This window comes from Artemia sp. Qi Xiang Cuo, chromosome 9, assembly GCF_049724085.1.
Source record: "Artemia sp. Qi Xiang Cuo chromosome 9, ASM4972408v1, whole genome shotgun sequence".
Classification (NCBI taxonomy): domain Eukaryota; kingdom Metazoa; phylum Arthropoda; class Branchiopoda; order Anostraca; family Artemiidae; genus Artemia; species Artemia sp. Qi Xiang Cuo.
In genome coordinates, this window is record NC_142802.1 from 55,147,854 (window position 1) to 55,161,203 (window position 13,350).

A 13,350-nucleotide genomic window follows, 5' to 3' on the forward strand; every position below is an offset into this window, starting at 1 on the left:
AAAAAAGAAGCGTAGACAAATTGGCACTAGTATCTATCCTACAAATGAGATATCTAAGGCATTAGCTCATACGACTCATCAGTTTTCACTAGAGGGGATGCCGTATGTTACAATCAAGTCTCTATATTGCCTAGGACTTTTAATCAAAGTTCTTTCTATCAATGTGCACATTAAAACCGAAGTTATTAACCCCTCGAAACCTTTTAGATTGCATATCTTACGAAAGAGCTCAAACCTTACAGTACAATCTTACTGAGCTTAGTTGGTCCATGATGTTTCATATCATATAGATAGAGGTTGCAACAATTAAAGAAGGATACACCAGTCACAAGAAGTAGATATAACCCCTACTCCCTTAAGACGACCGTGTCCTAGCAACCGATTCTTATTTAAAACTCCCTTACTTGTCTTTGAATTCTACTGTCTTAATTCTTTTGATCAAATAAAAGGTAAACAAATTTGCAGAAATTTTCAGCTGCTTAACCTAGAAGATGTCTGTGCTTTAACAATCTATTCTTACTTGCACTTCCCTCCCCAGAGCAGACACGAAACCAAATTTTTCGTTCCCTCAAATCCGTAAGAGACAAATTATAGGTACACCAACTAGAAAAAGGTGACAATCTCTCATTGCCAAGATAACCAAGGCATAACAGCCAATTGTTACTTACAAGTCCCCACCTCCCGTCTTGAAATTTGAACATGATTTTTTTCTAATTTATACCACAGCACTGGAGTTGTCAACCCTTGAATTTTTTATCTAATCTCTTAACTGAGAAGATGGCCGTGCTCTATTTATTCTTACTTGCACAACCCTCTCTATAGAAGAAATGAAACCGAATTTTTCGTACCCTCGAATGGATTGGAAGCAAATAATAGGTTCACCAACTAGCAAAGGATGCCAACTCCTCATCGTAAGGGTGACTATGGGATAAGAGCAAATTGTTACTTACATGTCCCTCCCTTGTCTTAAAATTTGAATCAGATTTTTTTAAATATGTATCACAATACTGAGGTTGTCAACCCCTCCAAGTTTTTAAAACGGTGTATCACATATGTGAATTTTTGTACGAAAAAAATTATCTTATATACTTTGATAAGCTCATCAAGGACTATTGATCAGTATTTAAAAAAAAACAAACATCCATCTTGGTTCAAAACTGTATTTCCTTGTCACGGAACAATTTTCTAATATCACTACTTAGAAAGGAGCAAAAAGAAATCTCTAAATTCTTTGGCGATTGGGCCAGGTAACCGTCCTACATATTAAGCCCTTTTCAACTTTAGTCCAACTTCAATTTGAAACTGGTGCCTGCCTGCTAGAACAGAGCTCTCCAGTCGAAAGTAGAAACATGGCTGGAGGGAACGAACGCTTTACATCATAACATCAGATAGTCCTTTCCGATATAGACAATAAAAGTCCTTTTCAACTCACCTTGTCGGTTGTGGCTAAAAAACTAGCCAAACCCATCCTTTTTGGCCCCACGCAGAAATTATACGCAACTTTTCCGAATCTAAATATCATATTCATCAATTCGGCCTCAGGTCCACACTTTCCGTAAAAATCGTGGATGTTAGACCCTTACCATTTTCTACCAATAAGCCAAAATCGGCGGACTAGAAAAAAAAAGACAAAACCAAAGTGTTGCTCCTTCAAAACAATTCCCTCGCTTTGACTAACAAGCCCTGCTAGTTTAGCTATCGATTTTTACGTCCAGCAAAAATCTACAAGACTGAAAAGCTTACCGAACGTTGAAAGCAAATTACATCACTAGTGACAGAGAGCTTGACTGGTGCCATCTTAGTTTTAAAAGATAGGCAATTTTGCATTTATTTTTCCTTTGCAGACCTGGATTAACTTAATCATAAAAAAACATTCTACAACAAAGATGTCCTAACCCGTTATTATAACTTACAATTCGATGTTATAAACGTTTCAAGCTCTTGGCATATATAACAGTGGTTGATTCCAGCTTCCATGCTGTTTTCATTCCGGACTAAATAACGCTTCTAACTGCAGTGTTGCATGGCGTAGCATAGCGGTCGCCAGGCAAAAAAAAAGTTTCAGCATAGAGTGCGGTGGATGAGGAGTGTTCACTGGAATGTTGGTCTCATTCCAGCAAAAGCTTGTAGTTTGCTGGAATGCACTACATTCAAGCGACAAGCGTGACAAGGGGACAAGCTTGTAGTTAACTTTTTTAACAACGCGACAAGCTTGTAGTTAATTTTTCTAGGCATACTGCACTTTGAAAACAATTTTATAGATTTTGTTGTTTGCAATTATGAACAACAACTTGAAAATCTTCAGCAATATTTTAAAACACGAGTTTTGCAAAAATTAGCGTTCACGGAATTACTAACCCCAAGGACTAAAACAAAAACACCTACTCTGTCCCAAGTTGAAGACTTAACCTTAGAGTTATGTGCTTCCACCATAAAAAAGAGAAGCATCAGCTTAAAAAAAAAAAACGAAAAAAACCCGCATACTTCAAAGATACTACTTTCACATAACATAAGAGTAACGTCTCCCAACAGTAATAAGGCAATGAGAAAAATTTCCACTCTGTCACTTGTTGGTTGGAACCTTTAAGCTTCGACTTATTTGCAGTGGCAATATATATACATATATATATATATATATATATATATATATATATATATATATATATATATATATATATATATATATATATATATATATATATAAATGCAATGCTAGAATAAAAAAAAACAAAAAAAACAGACAAATAACACCATGGCAAGAATTTATTAGGAATAAAAAAAGTAAATTATATCCATATTTTGATTCGCATTAGGTACGAATATTCATTATTTGAAACATAGAGAACCTAAGGAATAACAAGGAGAAAAAAAAAAAAAATCAAAGATGATGAATTATGGTTAGAATTAATTATAGATGCACCAACTATCTGGTGAGAAAAAACATCACAATTTCTTGGCATTTATTAACTAGCTTGAACAGAGAGAATGTTCTCAAATACTCTTTAGAATGGATTTAATCATATTGTTTTTTTTTCAAAAATATTCAGTTTTGAAGGCATTTCAATTTTTGAAATAATGTTTAATTTTAAGAGGTATCCTTCATACTGTATCAAGTTCAGAGTTAGTTGAGAGCTTTCAAGATAACACCTAGAGGTAAAAAGTGGACTTGGTCAGAATGCAATTGAAAGGTTCATTTGTCGATCTAATTTTATATTTTTAATACTGCATTTTGACTTTTCTATTCGCTATTTGTACTCATCCCAATACATCTTTAATGCTAAAAAAAAGTTTTAAAAAATCTTATGCCCATAGGTTACAAATTCTAACCAACTTACTAGCTACAACAAGTTAATTATGGAAGGCAATGTTAAACGTTTCAGGAATTCTCCTTATTCAGGAATTTACAGGTAACCAGGGGCGTCATTTGGGAGGGGCAAGGGGGGCAGTTGTCCCCCCCTAGTAATATGGAGAAAAAATTATTATATAGCCCATGTTCCTTGAATATCCGAAAGTAGACCCCTCTTGCCCCCCCCCCCCCAATGAAAATGTTGTAGATTCGCCCCAGCAGATAACCCTACCCCACAATTCATTCACAGAAGGTATTTTATTTCCCACCGAGAGACGGGAAACGAGTACCTGGGCAGATTTCTTGTTTCGTATTTTTCGCCTGATCCGTTTCAACTCTCTTTCTTCAGCTTTTGATAGGGGGCGTTTCCCCGAGATATGAATTCCTTCCTTGGCCAATAATCGCTTTTCTTCCTCTGAAAAAAAGAAGTCATCATAAATATAAAATGGGAAGATCCATATACATTCAGACAGAAGATTTTAATGAATTTAACAAATTTCGAAAGACAGAAATTGTGTAACTAATTTTTTTTGTCCTGCCTACGCAAATTCCTGGTCTAGGACATGTCACCAGACTTTAGTTCTCACTTGCAATTTTGGCAAAATATTCATATGACTCATTATATTAACACTAACATTACTATAACGGTTTCAGATATATTTTTTTTTTTTAACATTTTTCCCAAATAAGATTACATACCCCGTTCCAAAACTGCATGTGCCCTAGTTAACAAAAAAATTCAACAGCGTTATTCTAAAAAATTTGAGTTTTTTTTCCTGTTGATTACTGAGCAGCGTAATTGAGGGTGGCATTTTCTGAAAAGAATTTCCAATTTTTATTTTTTATTTTTACCCTTTTTCCCGTGGCATTTTTGAAAAAAAAAAAATGGTTCAATCTGTGATAAGATTCAAGATCAATTTATGGATTTATTTTTTACTTTACAAATTTTTTGTCAAGTTTTTTGCCTAATTTTTTATTAGGAAGAAGGTTTTTCATGAAAAGTCATCCTTCTATTCCTCCTGAAGAACCGAACCTGTATGGTACCTAATATTTTAGCTATATTACAACCGACTATATACATTTATATATATACATATATATATATATATATATATATATATATATATATATATATATATATATATATATATATATATATATATATATATATATATATATATATATATATATATATATATATATATATATATATATATATATATATATATATATATATATATATATATATATATATATATATATATATATATTAGCTTGAATTTTTCAACTGGATTTTAAGTGCAAAGTCACGCCCACATATCTTAAGTAGAAGCTCGCAAATTCCAAGAACGCAGAAAATTGGTACTTAAATCGAAAGTAAAAAAAAAATTAAAATAATAATAATTACAAGGCGTGGTTTTAACTGTAGAAGCATAGATAAGCAAATATAGGTCTTATCATAACAGTACTTAAAAAGTGGACAAACTACACCAGTTTTTCTCATTCATGTTTGAAAAGTTCGCGAAATATATATAACAGAAACCAATTATTAAAACATTTGCAGGGTTATCTGATATAAGCAATTACTAGTCTATTTCTTTCGTTCATTTTTATAATATTTTACATATATATATTTCACACACATATATATATATATATATATATATATATATATATATATATATATATATATATATATATATATATATAAATATATATATATTACTTCACGGGACCATCAACCCTTTAGAATACATGCAGGTCGATGGTCAATAAATTTGGCGGCAGCATCAACTAAAAAAAGAAAAACGAAAAAAGGTTTGTTTAAATAAAAAAAAGCAAAAAAACATTTGTTCCATAAACGCTTTTTAAAAGTGCGTTTTCTAAGTAAAAAAGGGGAAAACAGAAAAAAACAACAAAAATATTGCTTCGGGGAAAAATTTGGAAAGGTCTAATTAAAATTTAGACGGTAAGCATCAAATCCTCTAAAATACTCTTCTTAAATTACTCCCTATAAACTCAATGCACATAAACCTCCACCCGTCAAAATTCAAACCAGCAAAACTCAGCCCACGCCAAGTTCAACTTGACCAGTGCTAAACTTATCCTACAAAAAATCTATTTGTGCAAAATCCGGTAGCAGGACAACTCGTCACGACAGGGAGATGAGGACCATACCAGAAGGAGAGATGGAAATGTTGATGCTAGGTAAAGCTTTCTAGGGATACTTGAAGGATCAGATAAAGGATTACGACAATAAGGATGCCGACGAAGACATTAGCCAACGGTATTATCGTCCTTAACAACTTTGTTGTTATCACTGACACTACTTTCATCATTTATTGACATTGACATTAAGATTGCCGGTATCTTATTTGTTCCTGGTATCACACACCTTAAAACACACATGCAAAGTCTTTGCCCCCCAATAGTCTCTCCATGGCTAAAACCATCAATATGTCATGCCGAGCTTTTTCCAATGAATTTTGCATGGCTTGAATTTTGCTGGGTTGAGTTGGTTGAGTTTTGCGCGTACCTTCACAAATCCAAATGTCATCAGAGAATAATACCTACATTTAATTAATTGTTTGCTTTTTTTTATTCTACCCAACTTATTTCTACAAAACATAATTAACTGCTAAATTCGTGTTTACAAAAGAGGAGATTTGGGAACCGTCCCTTCTCCTCAAGTCTTTCAGCCTTACAAAAAAAGAGAAAAAAATAATAAAATACTTTTTTTTATATTTAACACGGCTAAAAAGGTCTCCAAAAAATTTCTTGTAGAATTAAATTACTTTGCGCAATTCTGCGACACAAACATTAACATTCGATAAGATGCGATCTCTATGACAAACATAAAATAAATAAAACTTGCAAATATTTGTTTTTGCACAACCTGCCATACATCTACTGTGTTGTTCTATTTATGTAGCAAGACTTACAACCCCAACAGAAATAAAAGTATGTCTCTAGTTTTTGCTTCTTTTTACACAATTTTTTTTTAATTTGCATAAAAAGGGTGCAGATTTCATTCTAGGAATTACTTCTGCTGAGAGAGCTTCAAATGACAATTGACCATTGGATAACTCAGCTTGTAAAATATTATCACCTACTCCTTCCTTTGAAAAGACAACGTGTTTCTCAGGCTGCTTCAACAGCAGTGGTGTTGACTGCTCCAATCCAGGAAGACTTAAGGACTCTGACCTAAGTATTGCAAAGGACGCGACTAAAGAGTATGGATTTGTATAAACGAGATCTGTTTATAAAATATTATTTTACATATGGGATAGTGGTGACAGCCTTCTCATGGTGTTCCTGAGGGTAGTAGGCAGGAATAGGGGCTTACTACTACTAATTTCAATCGCTGTTCAGCCAATGGACGTCCTACCCAGTGTCTGACCATGGAGCACGTTTTTTTTTTTTTTTTTTATTATTATATGTTCCACAGATTGGATGGATTGAAGGCAGTAATGACTGTCAAAACTACACCTTGAGGTTAATTTTTATAGACATATGAAGCGCTGACTACGGCACAAGAAAAGATCACTTGAGGGTCAAGATGGGAGATGGAAGTTCTCTTGCTAGTACCAGTTCTGAAAATCAAGCGCCACTTTCCACAGATGGCTGATTAGTGGTGGGTGACTCCTCTCTTTTGAGGGACGATTGTCACCCGCCCAAGCCAGTCTAAAGCTGGCGAGTGGGATTATTGTGATTGGGGAAAAAGAGAAATATGAGTCATATAAAAATACCACACCCGAGGGAGCATCAATAGTCCCAGCAGTTATTGGTACTATAGTATATATGTTTTTTTTCTTTTTGCGTGGACACAACGGACCTTTGTTGTCTGAGTCTTCATTCAGTGTTTGTAAGTACGTCCAAAATAATAACAGTGATTCTACATTTATTCATTCATTATAAATTCAACCCCACAAAATTGAAACAACACAAAAACGGCTGGGTAAAACTCAACCCAAGTAAAATCCAATCCACACACAACAATTCAATCAATTCAGTTGCCAGACATCTCTTCATGGGGACAACACAGTTGGGACAGCTTGATATGGAAATATCTTGTCACGGCACATGGATGAAAACTGCTGGAATCAGTTTTTATTCAGAAAATTCCAATGTTTCTTATTATTAATAGTTTTTTTCCCACTTTCTTATGTGAAATACAAATTATACCCACGTTTCCCATATTTCAGTTTCTTCTATTTGCTGGACGGAGGCTACAACTGAGCAGAGCTTGAATGAAGAATTTTTGGAAGGCTTCGACGATGACTATAACAATAATAAAGCCAACGATGATAGAGATAAGGATGCTGGCACCTGTGACAATGACTGTGAAAATCGCCACGGTTATCATCTTAGACGTCACCTTTTTTGACGATATCGTCGGTGCTATAAACGATATGTCTACTGTGTCATTGAGACCGTTGTCAGCATTGTCAGTAATTCAGCCCCATCAAACTTCCCCGACGAAACTTTTTTTTCGCCAAAACCCTCTTAATCCCTCTGGCAATTCCTCCACCTGTCATGATATGACAAGATGTCTCTATGACATCGGTCGAGTTGAATCCTGGGTGGGTTTAATTAGCATAGGCAACGTTTTGTTAGAGTTTAATTTTATTTGGCAGGTTTGGTTGGGTAAAATTTTGTTCACTGAGGGTTGTATCGATTGAATTTCACATATATACAACCTATTCACTTTGATTTTGAATACTATGCTGGTTCTTCCCTCACCTAAAATTTGATGTTCTACAGTCCGTATTGTGATCATATTTCTTTCAACCGTATATACTATTTTTCCACAAAATTTGCAGGTACCTCAACACACTTCTTTCACGCATCCTCCCTTTTTTTCAGGACTATTTCCAGTTTTAAATTCGTATTCTTGTGGGTCACTTTTAGCTTCACATAAATCTAGTAAATTGCAATGCATTCGTGCAGATCACTATCAAATTTGTTCTTTACTAGACATAAAAAAATGTCACTATTATGATTTGTGCAAACTAATTTCCTAATCTAATCTACTGGTTGCATTTGTAGTCAGATTCATTTCAAATACCATCCATTACGACAATTTCGATGACTTTAGATTAAGATACATTATTCACCTGAACACCTTAATTTGTATTAAGAAAAAAAAAAAATACCTGACAATCTTGCAAAACTGGGTCCATTATTTTGCTCAGATACTGTAGAGGCAACAGATGAAGTCGCACTACTCTTAGATGTAAAGAACTGTATTGGAGCCTGCAATGTACTTACAGTCTGTGTCACTGCTTGTGGTATAATAGTTGTGACTACATTAGTTAAAGCTGGGAATATCTGGGCAGCGTTTCTAACAATTCTTACAGTATTAGGGTCTTTCACATTTCCAATGGGTTTCGGCACAATTATCTGTTTCACTGTTTTTACACTGTTTGTTTTAGCGATTGTTTCAATCTTATAGTTCTTTGACGTAGGTTTCGGAGCTATTTTAGGTGGAATGGTAATTTTCTTGATAACTTTAGTGACTCGCTGCGATTGACTAGAAGAACTAATCAGAGGGCGTGAAATTACACCTAAAAGAAGAAGAAAAAGAAACTGAAAAAGAAATATAAGAAGCTGTTAGCAAGGCTAAAACTGAATATACAATTTTTTTTTTTTAGTCATTAGTCGGTTAAAAAAATTAATCAAACCAGGTTCTTTACCTGCCAGAGTACTTCGATACTAATTAGGAGCAGAGAGAAACTTCCAAAGACCCCACAATTGCAGGGAAGAGCACCCATTCAATTTGCTACCAAAGAAAGCTTCCTTAAAAGCTGGATTAGCCTCCTAAATGATTTGAACTTAAACTCTAGACCTGTTCCTATAAGCTAAAACTTCCCTAGAAGAGACAGAACACATCCTAGTGGAGACGCAACCCTCCCTATCCCCCTCTGTTTGGCCCAATGGGGGGGGGATAGTGCAAAAATTTTAGCATCGCATTGTCGTAGTGTTATTGTTTGTGCAGTGTATTGAGCAGAAGAGGGTGTTTTAGATGACCCAATACAGCCTCTAAACTATCCTTAGTTTTTGGCTAATTTTTTTAAAATGATTAAGTCCAGAGGGTTTAATTTCTTCAAAAACAGACAGCCATTGATGATAACAAATTGGAAATCACCGATAATATAAAACATATTTATTGATAAACTAAACACACTTATTTCATAAAAGTGTTAATTATATGACTGTAAATCAGTTGGTAATTATTTTTACACGTGTCTTTGATTATGAAACACCATTATAGAACTGTTTAATTACCGTGCCAAAATATGGAAAATATTTTTCTTTACATTATTGTTGAAAAATATCTTTTTTGACATAACCATTAAAAAAATAGAAAAACAAAACAAAAAACAAATCGTCCCAGATTTGAAAAATGCATTTTGCCACCTCACCTCATCTACAGCTTTGTGAGTTGGTGTCCCTGTTCATATTATGCAAATGTAATTTTGGAAATCGTGACTGTCAACAGGTTTGTCTAGGGCATTTAAAGTGCAATGCCAAACGAGTGATTTCTTTCAGGACTTAAGACTAATTTATAATGTGAACTTACATACGTTTGAGGTAAAATTTTAGTTGAGGGGCATTTTAATATCTTGGAAAATAAATACACCAGGAAAATGAAACTTTCAGGAATGAATTCAGAGTTTAAATTATTCTCTTGGAAAGTGTTTCCAAGATCATACCTCAACTGCTTCCTCATTTCTAGGGCTTAGGAAAATGCATAGAAGATGAGTCTACTCCTGTTTCAACCTTGGAAAAAAAACACTTCGTCGCAATTTTGGTCTGAAGCACAATGCCAAGGATTTGAGTTGGACTTTAAGCCATATTAATTTTTTTTTCAAATTTAAGACATATTTTCAAAATTCTTTAAAACCTTATTAAGTAGAATTTACCAATGTGTTTAACGGTGCTCTTCGACAGGGGAAGAGGTGGAGATACATAGTTCAAAAGGTCTTCTTGGGGCATAGTTTAGACTATTAAAAGATTCCTGCAAGTTCCATTCACCTAACTCGAATAGGGATTACCTAACTCAAATACTTTCCAATATAGTAAAAAAAAAACCTCATCTAGAATTCTACTCTGTAAGATAAAGGTACATTTTCTACATAGTAGTTCAGAAAATTAACATATGTGAAATATTAACAACACCACATCAAAACGCAACTTTACTTACAGAAGGCCTTTTTCTTCAATTATTTAAAAATAAAAGTTGAAAATCATTTTTATAGAAACCAGTGTACAACAACAGGCACACACACAGAAAAATCGGGGGGAGAGTAGTTGAGAGCAGAGTTCGTCAATACCCCGGAATATATGAGAAATGGGGAAAATTTCAAGATTCTGGACTTTAAAAAGGTTTATGATCAAGATTTATATAGGCTATATACTTCATATTCATAATACGCAAATTTATGTAATATACAAAATACATATATTCGTAATGCAAAAATACAAAAAATTATGCCCATGTATTCACTCCTTTCTTTGCACTGAAAAATAAGCTAAACTAATCAAGATAGAAACGTGAAAATGCATGCATAATAATTTAACAACAATAACAATTGGCAATCAGGGGAGGGAATTGCACATCTCCTTTTAACATAGAGGCCTTCGGGTACTAGCCCATTTTGGCCTATTCATTTTCCCGCGTGCATTCGAAGATGGCTACAAATGATGGTTTCAGGGAATTCCAAACAGTGATTGTGCAGCAGTAAGTACCATTGTAGAAACTCAAAGAGGGCAAGTAGACCTCTCTCTGGGTTTGCTGGTCCAACCCTAGGTGCATAAGGGATTGTGCTGCTGGTGTTTTACATAGACCCTGAAATGCTCCCAGCAACTTTAAACGGCTGTAATTGGATTTTATATCTTTAATACGAATTTAATATAGTTAGTGCCAACTTTAATATGAATTTGCAAAGCAAAAAAAGGCTGAACAATTCAAAATAAGCATTTTCAATTCAAGAAGTTCAAAATAAGCAGTTTTTCAACAATATATATGACAACTTCAGCTCCCCCTTCCCCTCCCGTTGTCACACCCCTACTTAGAAAGGTTTAAAAAAAATCCTGAGTTAATATAAATCCTACTTGTTGCATTATAAAAAAAAATTACTAAACAGTTTTGACATACTTATTTAACGTAAAATGGACTTACTATTTGTTAAAATGACGTCATTGCTTGTCTGCGTTGTATCTGTGTCCGATCCACTGATATCCCCACTAGACTCTGAGCTGAAAAATGCACTCTCAGAACTAATCTCAATTTCATTAACAGGAGATTCACTAAACAGAACTTCATCAGATTTATAATCATGTCCTTCTTCAGTGGGTTGGTCCAGGACGGCAGGAGCATTATTAGGTTCTGATTGGTCAAGAATATTCTCGAATTGACCAAAAAAAGCATCTGAATCAAAAAGTGTTGAACCGTCAAAATTATCCAGTGATAGCTCTTCATCTTTGAATGAAAAATCACTCAGAAGATCACAGTTAGAAAGTTCAAAATTCTGTAATATAAAAATTAGTAAAACAAAAAATATTTCAAAATTCAAAGCCTTGAAACGCATTTGGGACTTAAATACTTGGCCAAGCCAAGGCTGGAACGCCTATGGTACCACTAGATTTATTGGTATTTGTTTCTCCCCTATTGGTGTCTCTTCCTGTGACATCCGTTTCAAGTTTTGCTCCCTGTCTTGTTAGATTTTTCTGGATTCTTGTCTGTGTGTAATTTTTAGAGACAAGGGGAAGAAAAACGCAAGTCAATCCAAGACAAAAAATCGAAATTTTCACGGAGTGGTCTTTTAAATGGTTGAAAATCGGTTTGATAGTTTAAAGGGTCTAAATGAACATGAGTATGAATGCTTTGCTAATAAAACATAATTACAACTAAAGTACAGCCCTTGTCAATAGAGAGTAGAGCTCAGTGTGTCAACTTAACACATACATAAATGGAAAGCGACGCCAATTAACTCAAATATTTTGAGACAAAAAAGGGCCAAACTAGACAAAAAGCACGAGGAGGCCACCCCAAGGCGATTATAATGCAATCAAAGACTAAAGCTAAATCAATCATTATCAACACATCCCATCCAGAAAAAAGAATAACCTTCAAGACACACTCCCTCATTTTGAAGATCAAACTTTAAATTAGGTATTATTCCAGAGAAATTAAATAAAGCTGTTATTTCAGCAGATTTACAATTTAAGTGTTTTTTTTATAGTCTAGTAATTTATTTTTATTACCTGTCTTGCACGGACGCAGTTGCAAATTTTTAATCGTGGGAACACTTGATTGGCACTCGTTGACTTTTTCGCGCTTACACTCGTTCGGGAAGAGACCACTGAATTTAGAACACTAAAACACTAAACACTAAAATCTATAACACTACTTAAAGAGAAAAAAGAAAGTGGTACTAGATTCTAGTTATTAATAGCAGCAATGCTAAGACCTATAGATGTTAATCAGCAAAAGCGAACGTTCATACAAACTTACGCCATCTTTATATATATATATATATATATATATATATGTATATACGTATATGTATATATATGTATATATATATATATATATATATATATATATATATATATATATATATGTATATATGTATGTATATATATATATATATATATATATATATATATATATATATATATATATATGATATATGTATATATATATATATATATATATGCATATATGTTTATATATATATATATATATTATATATATATATATATATATATATATATATATATATATATATACATATATATATACATGTATATATATAAATATATGTGCATATATATACATATATATATATATATATATATATATATATATATATATATATATATATATATATATATATATATATATATATATGAATTCTCATTGTCGCTTGTCTTCTAACCACAGACATTTTGAGCCTTTTCTAGATGTCATGACGGTTCACCACAGGTTTGATATA

At 33.4% G+C, this 13,350-nt stretch overlaps 1 protein-coding gene across 1 annotated transcript in view; it reads right to left on the bottom strand.

Annotated features, from left to right (window-relative positions):
* LOC148948827 (uncharacterized) overlaps positions 1-13,350 on the bottom strand; it is an 88,188-nt gene that overhangs the window by 30,119 nt on the left and 44,719 nt on the right. The window contains exons 3-5 of the mRNA XM_089094724.1: positions 11,532-11,880; positions 8,503-8,913; positions 3,637-3,761 (exon numbers count right to left, since the gene is read on the bottom strand). Of these exons, the coding sequence (XP_088950850.1) occupies positions 3,637-3,761; positions 8,503-8,913; positions 11,532-11,880 (885 nt within the window). The remainder of the gene's footprint in view (positions 1-3,636; positions 3,762-8,502; positions 8,914-11,531; positions 11,881-13,350) is intronic.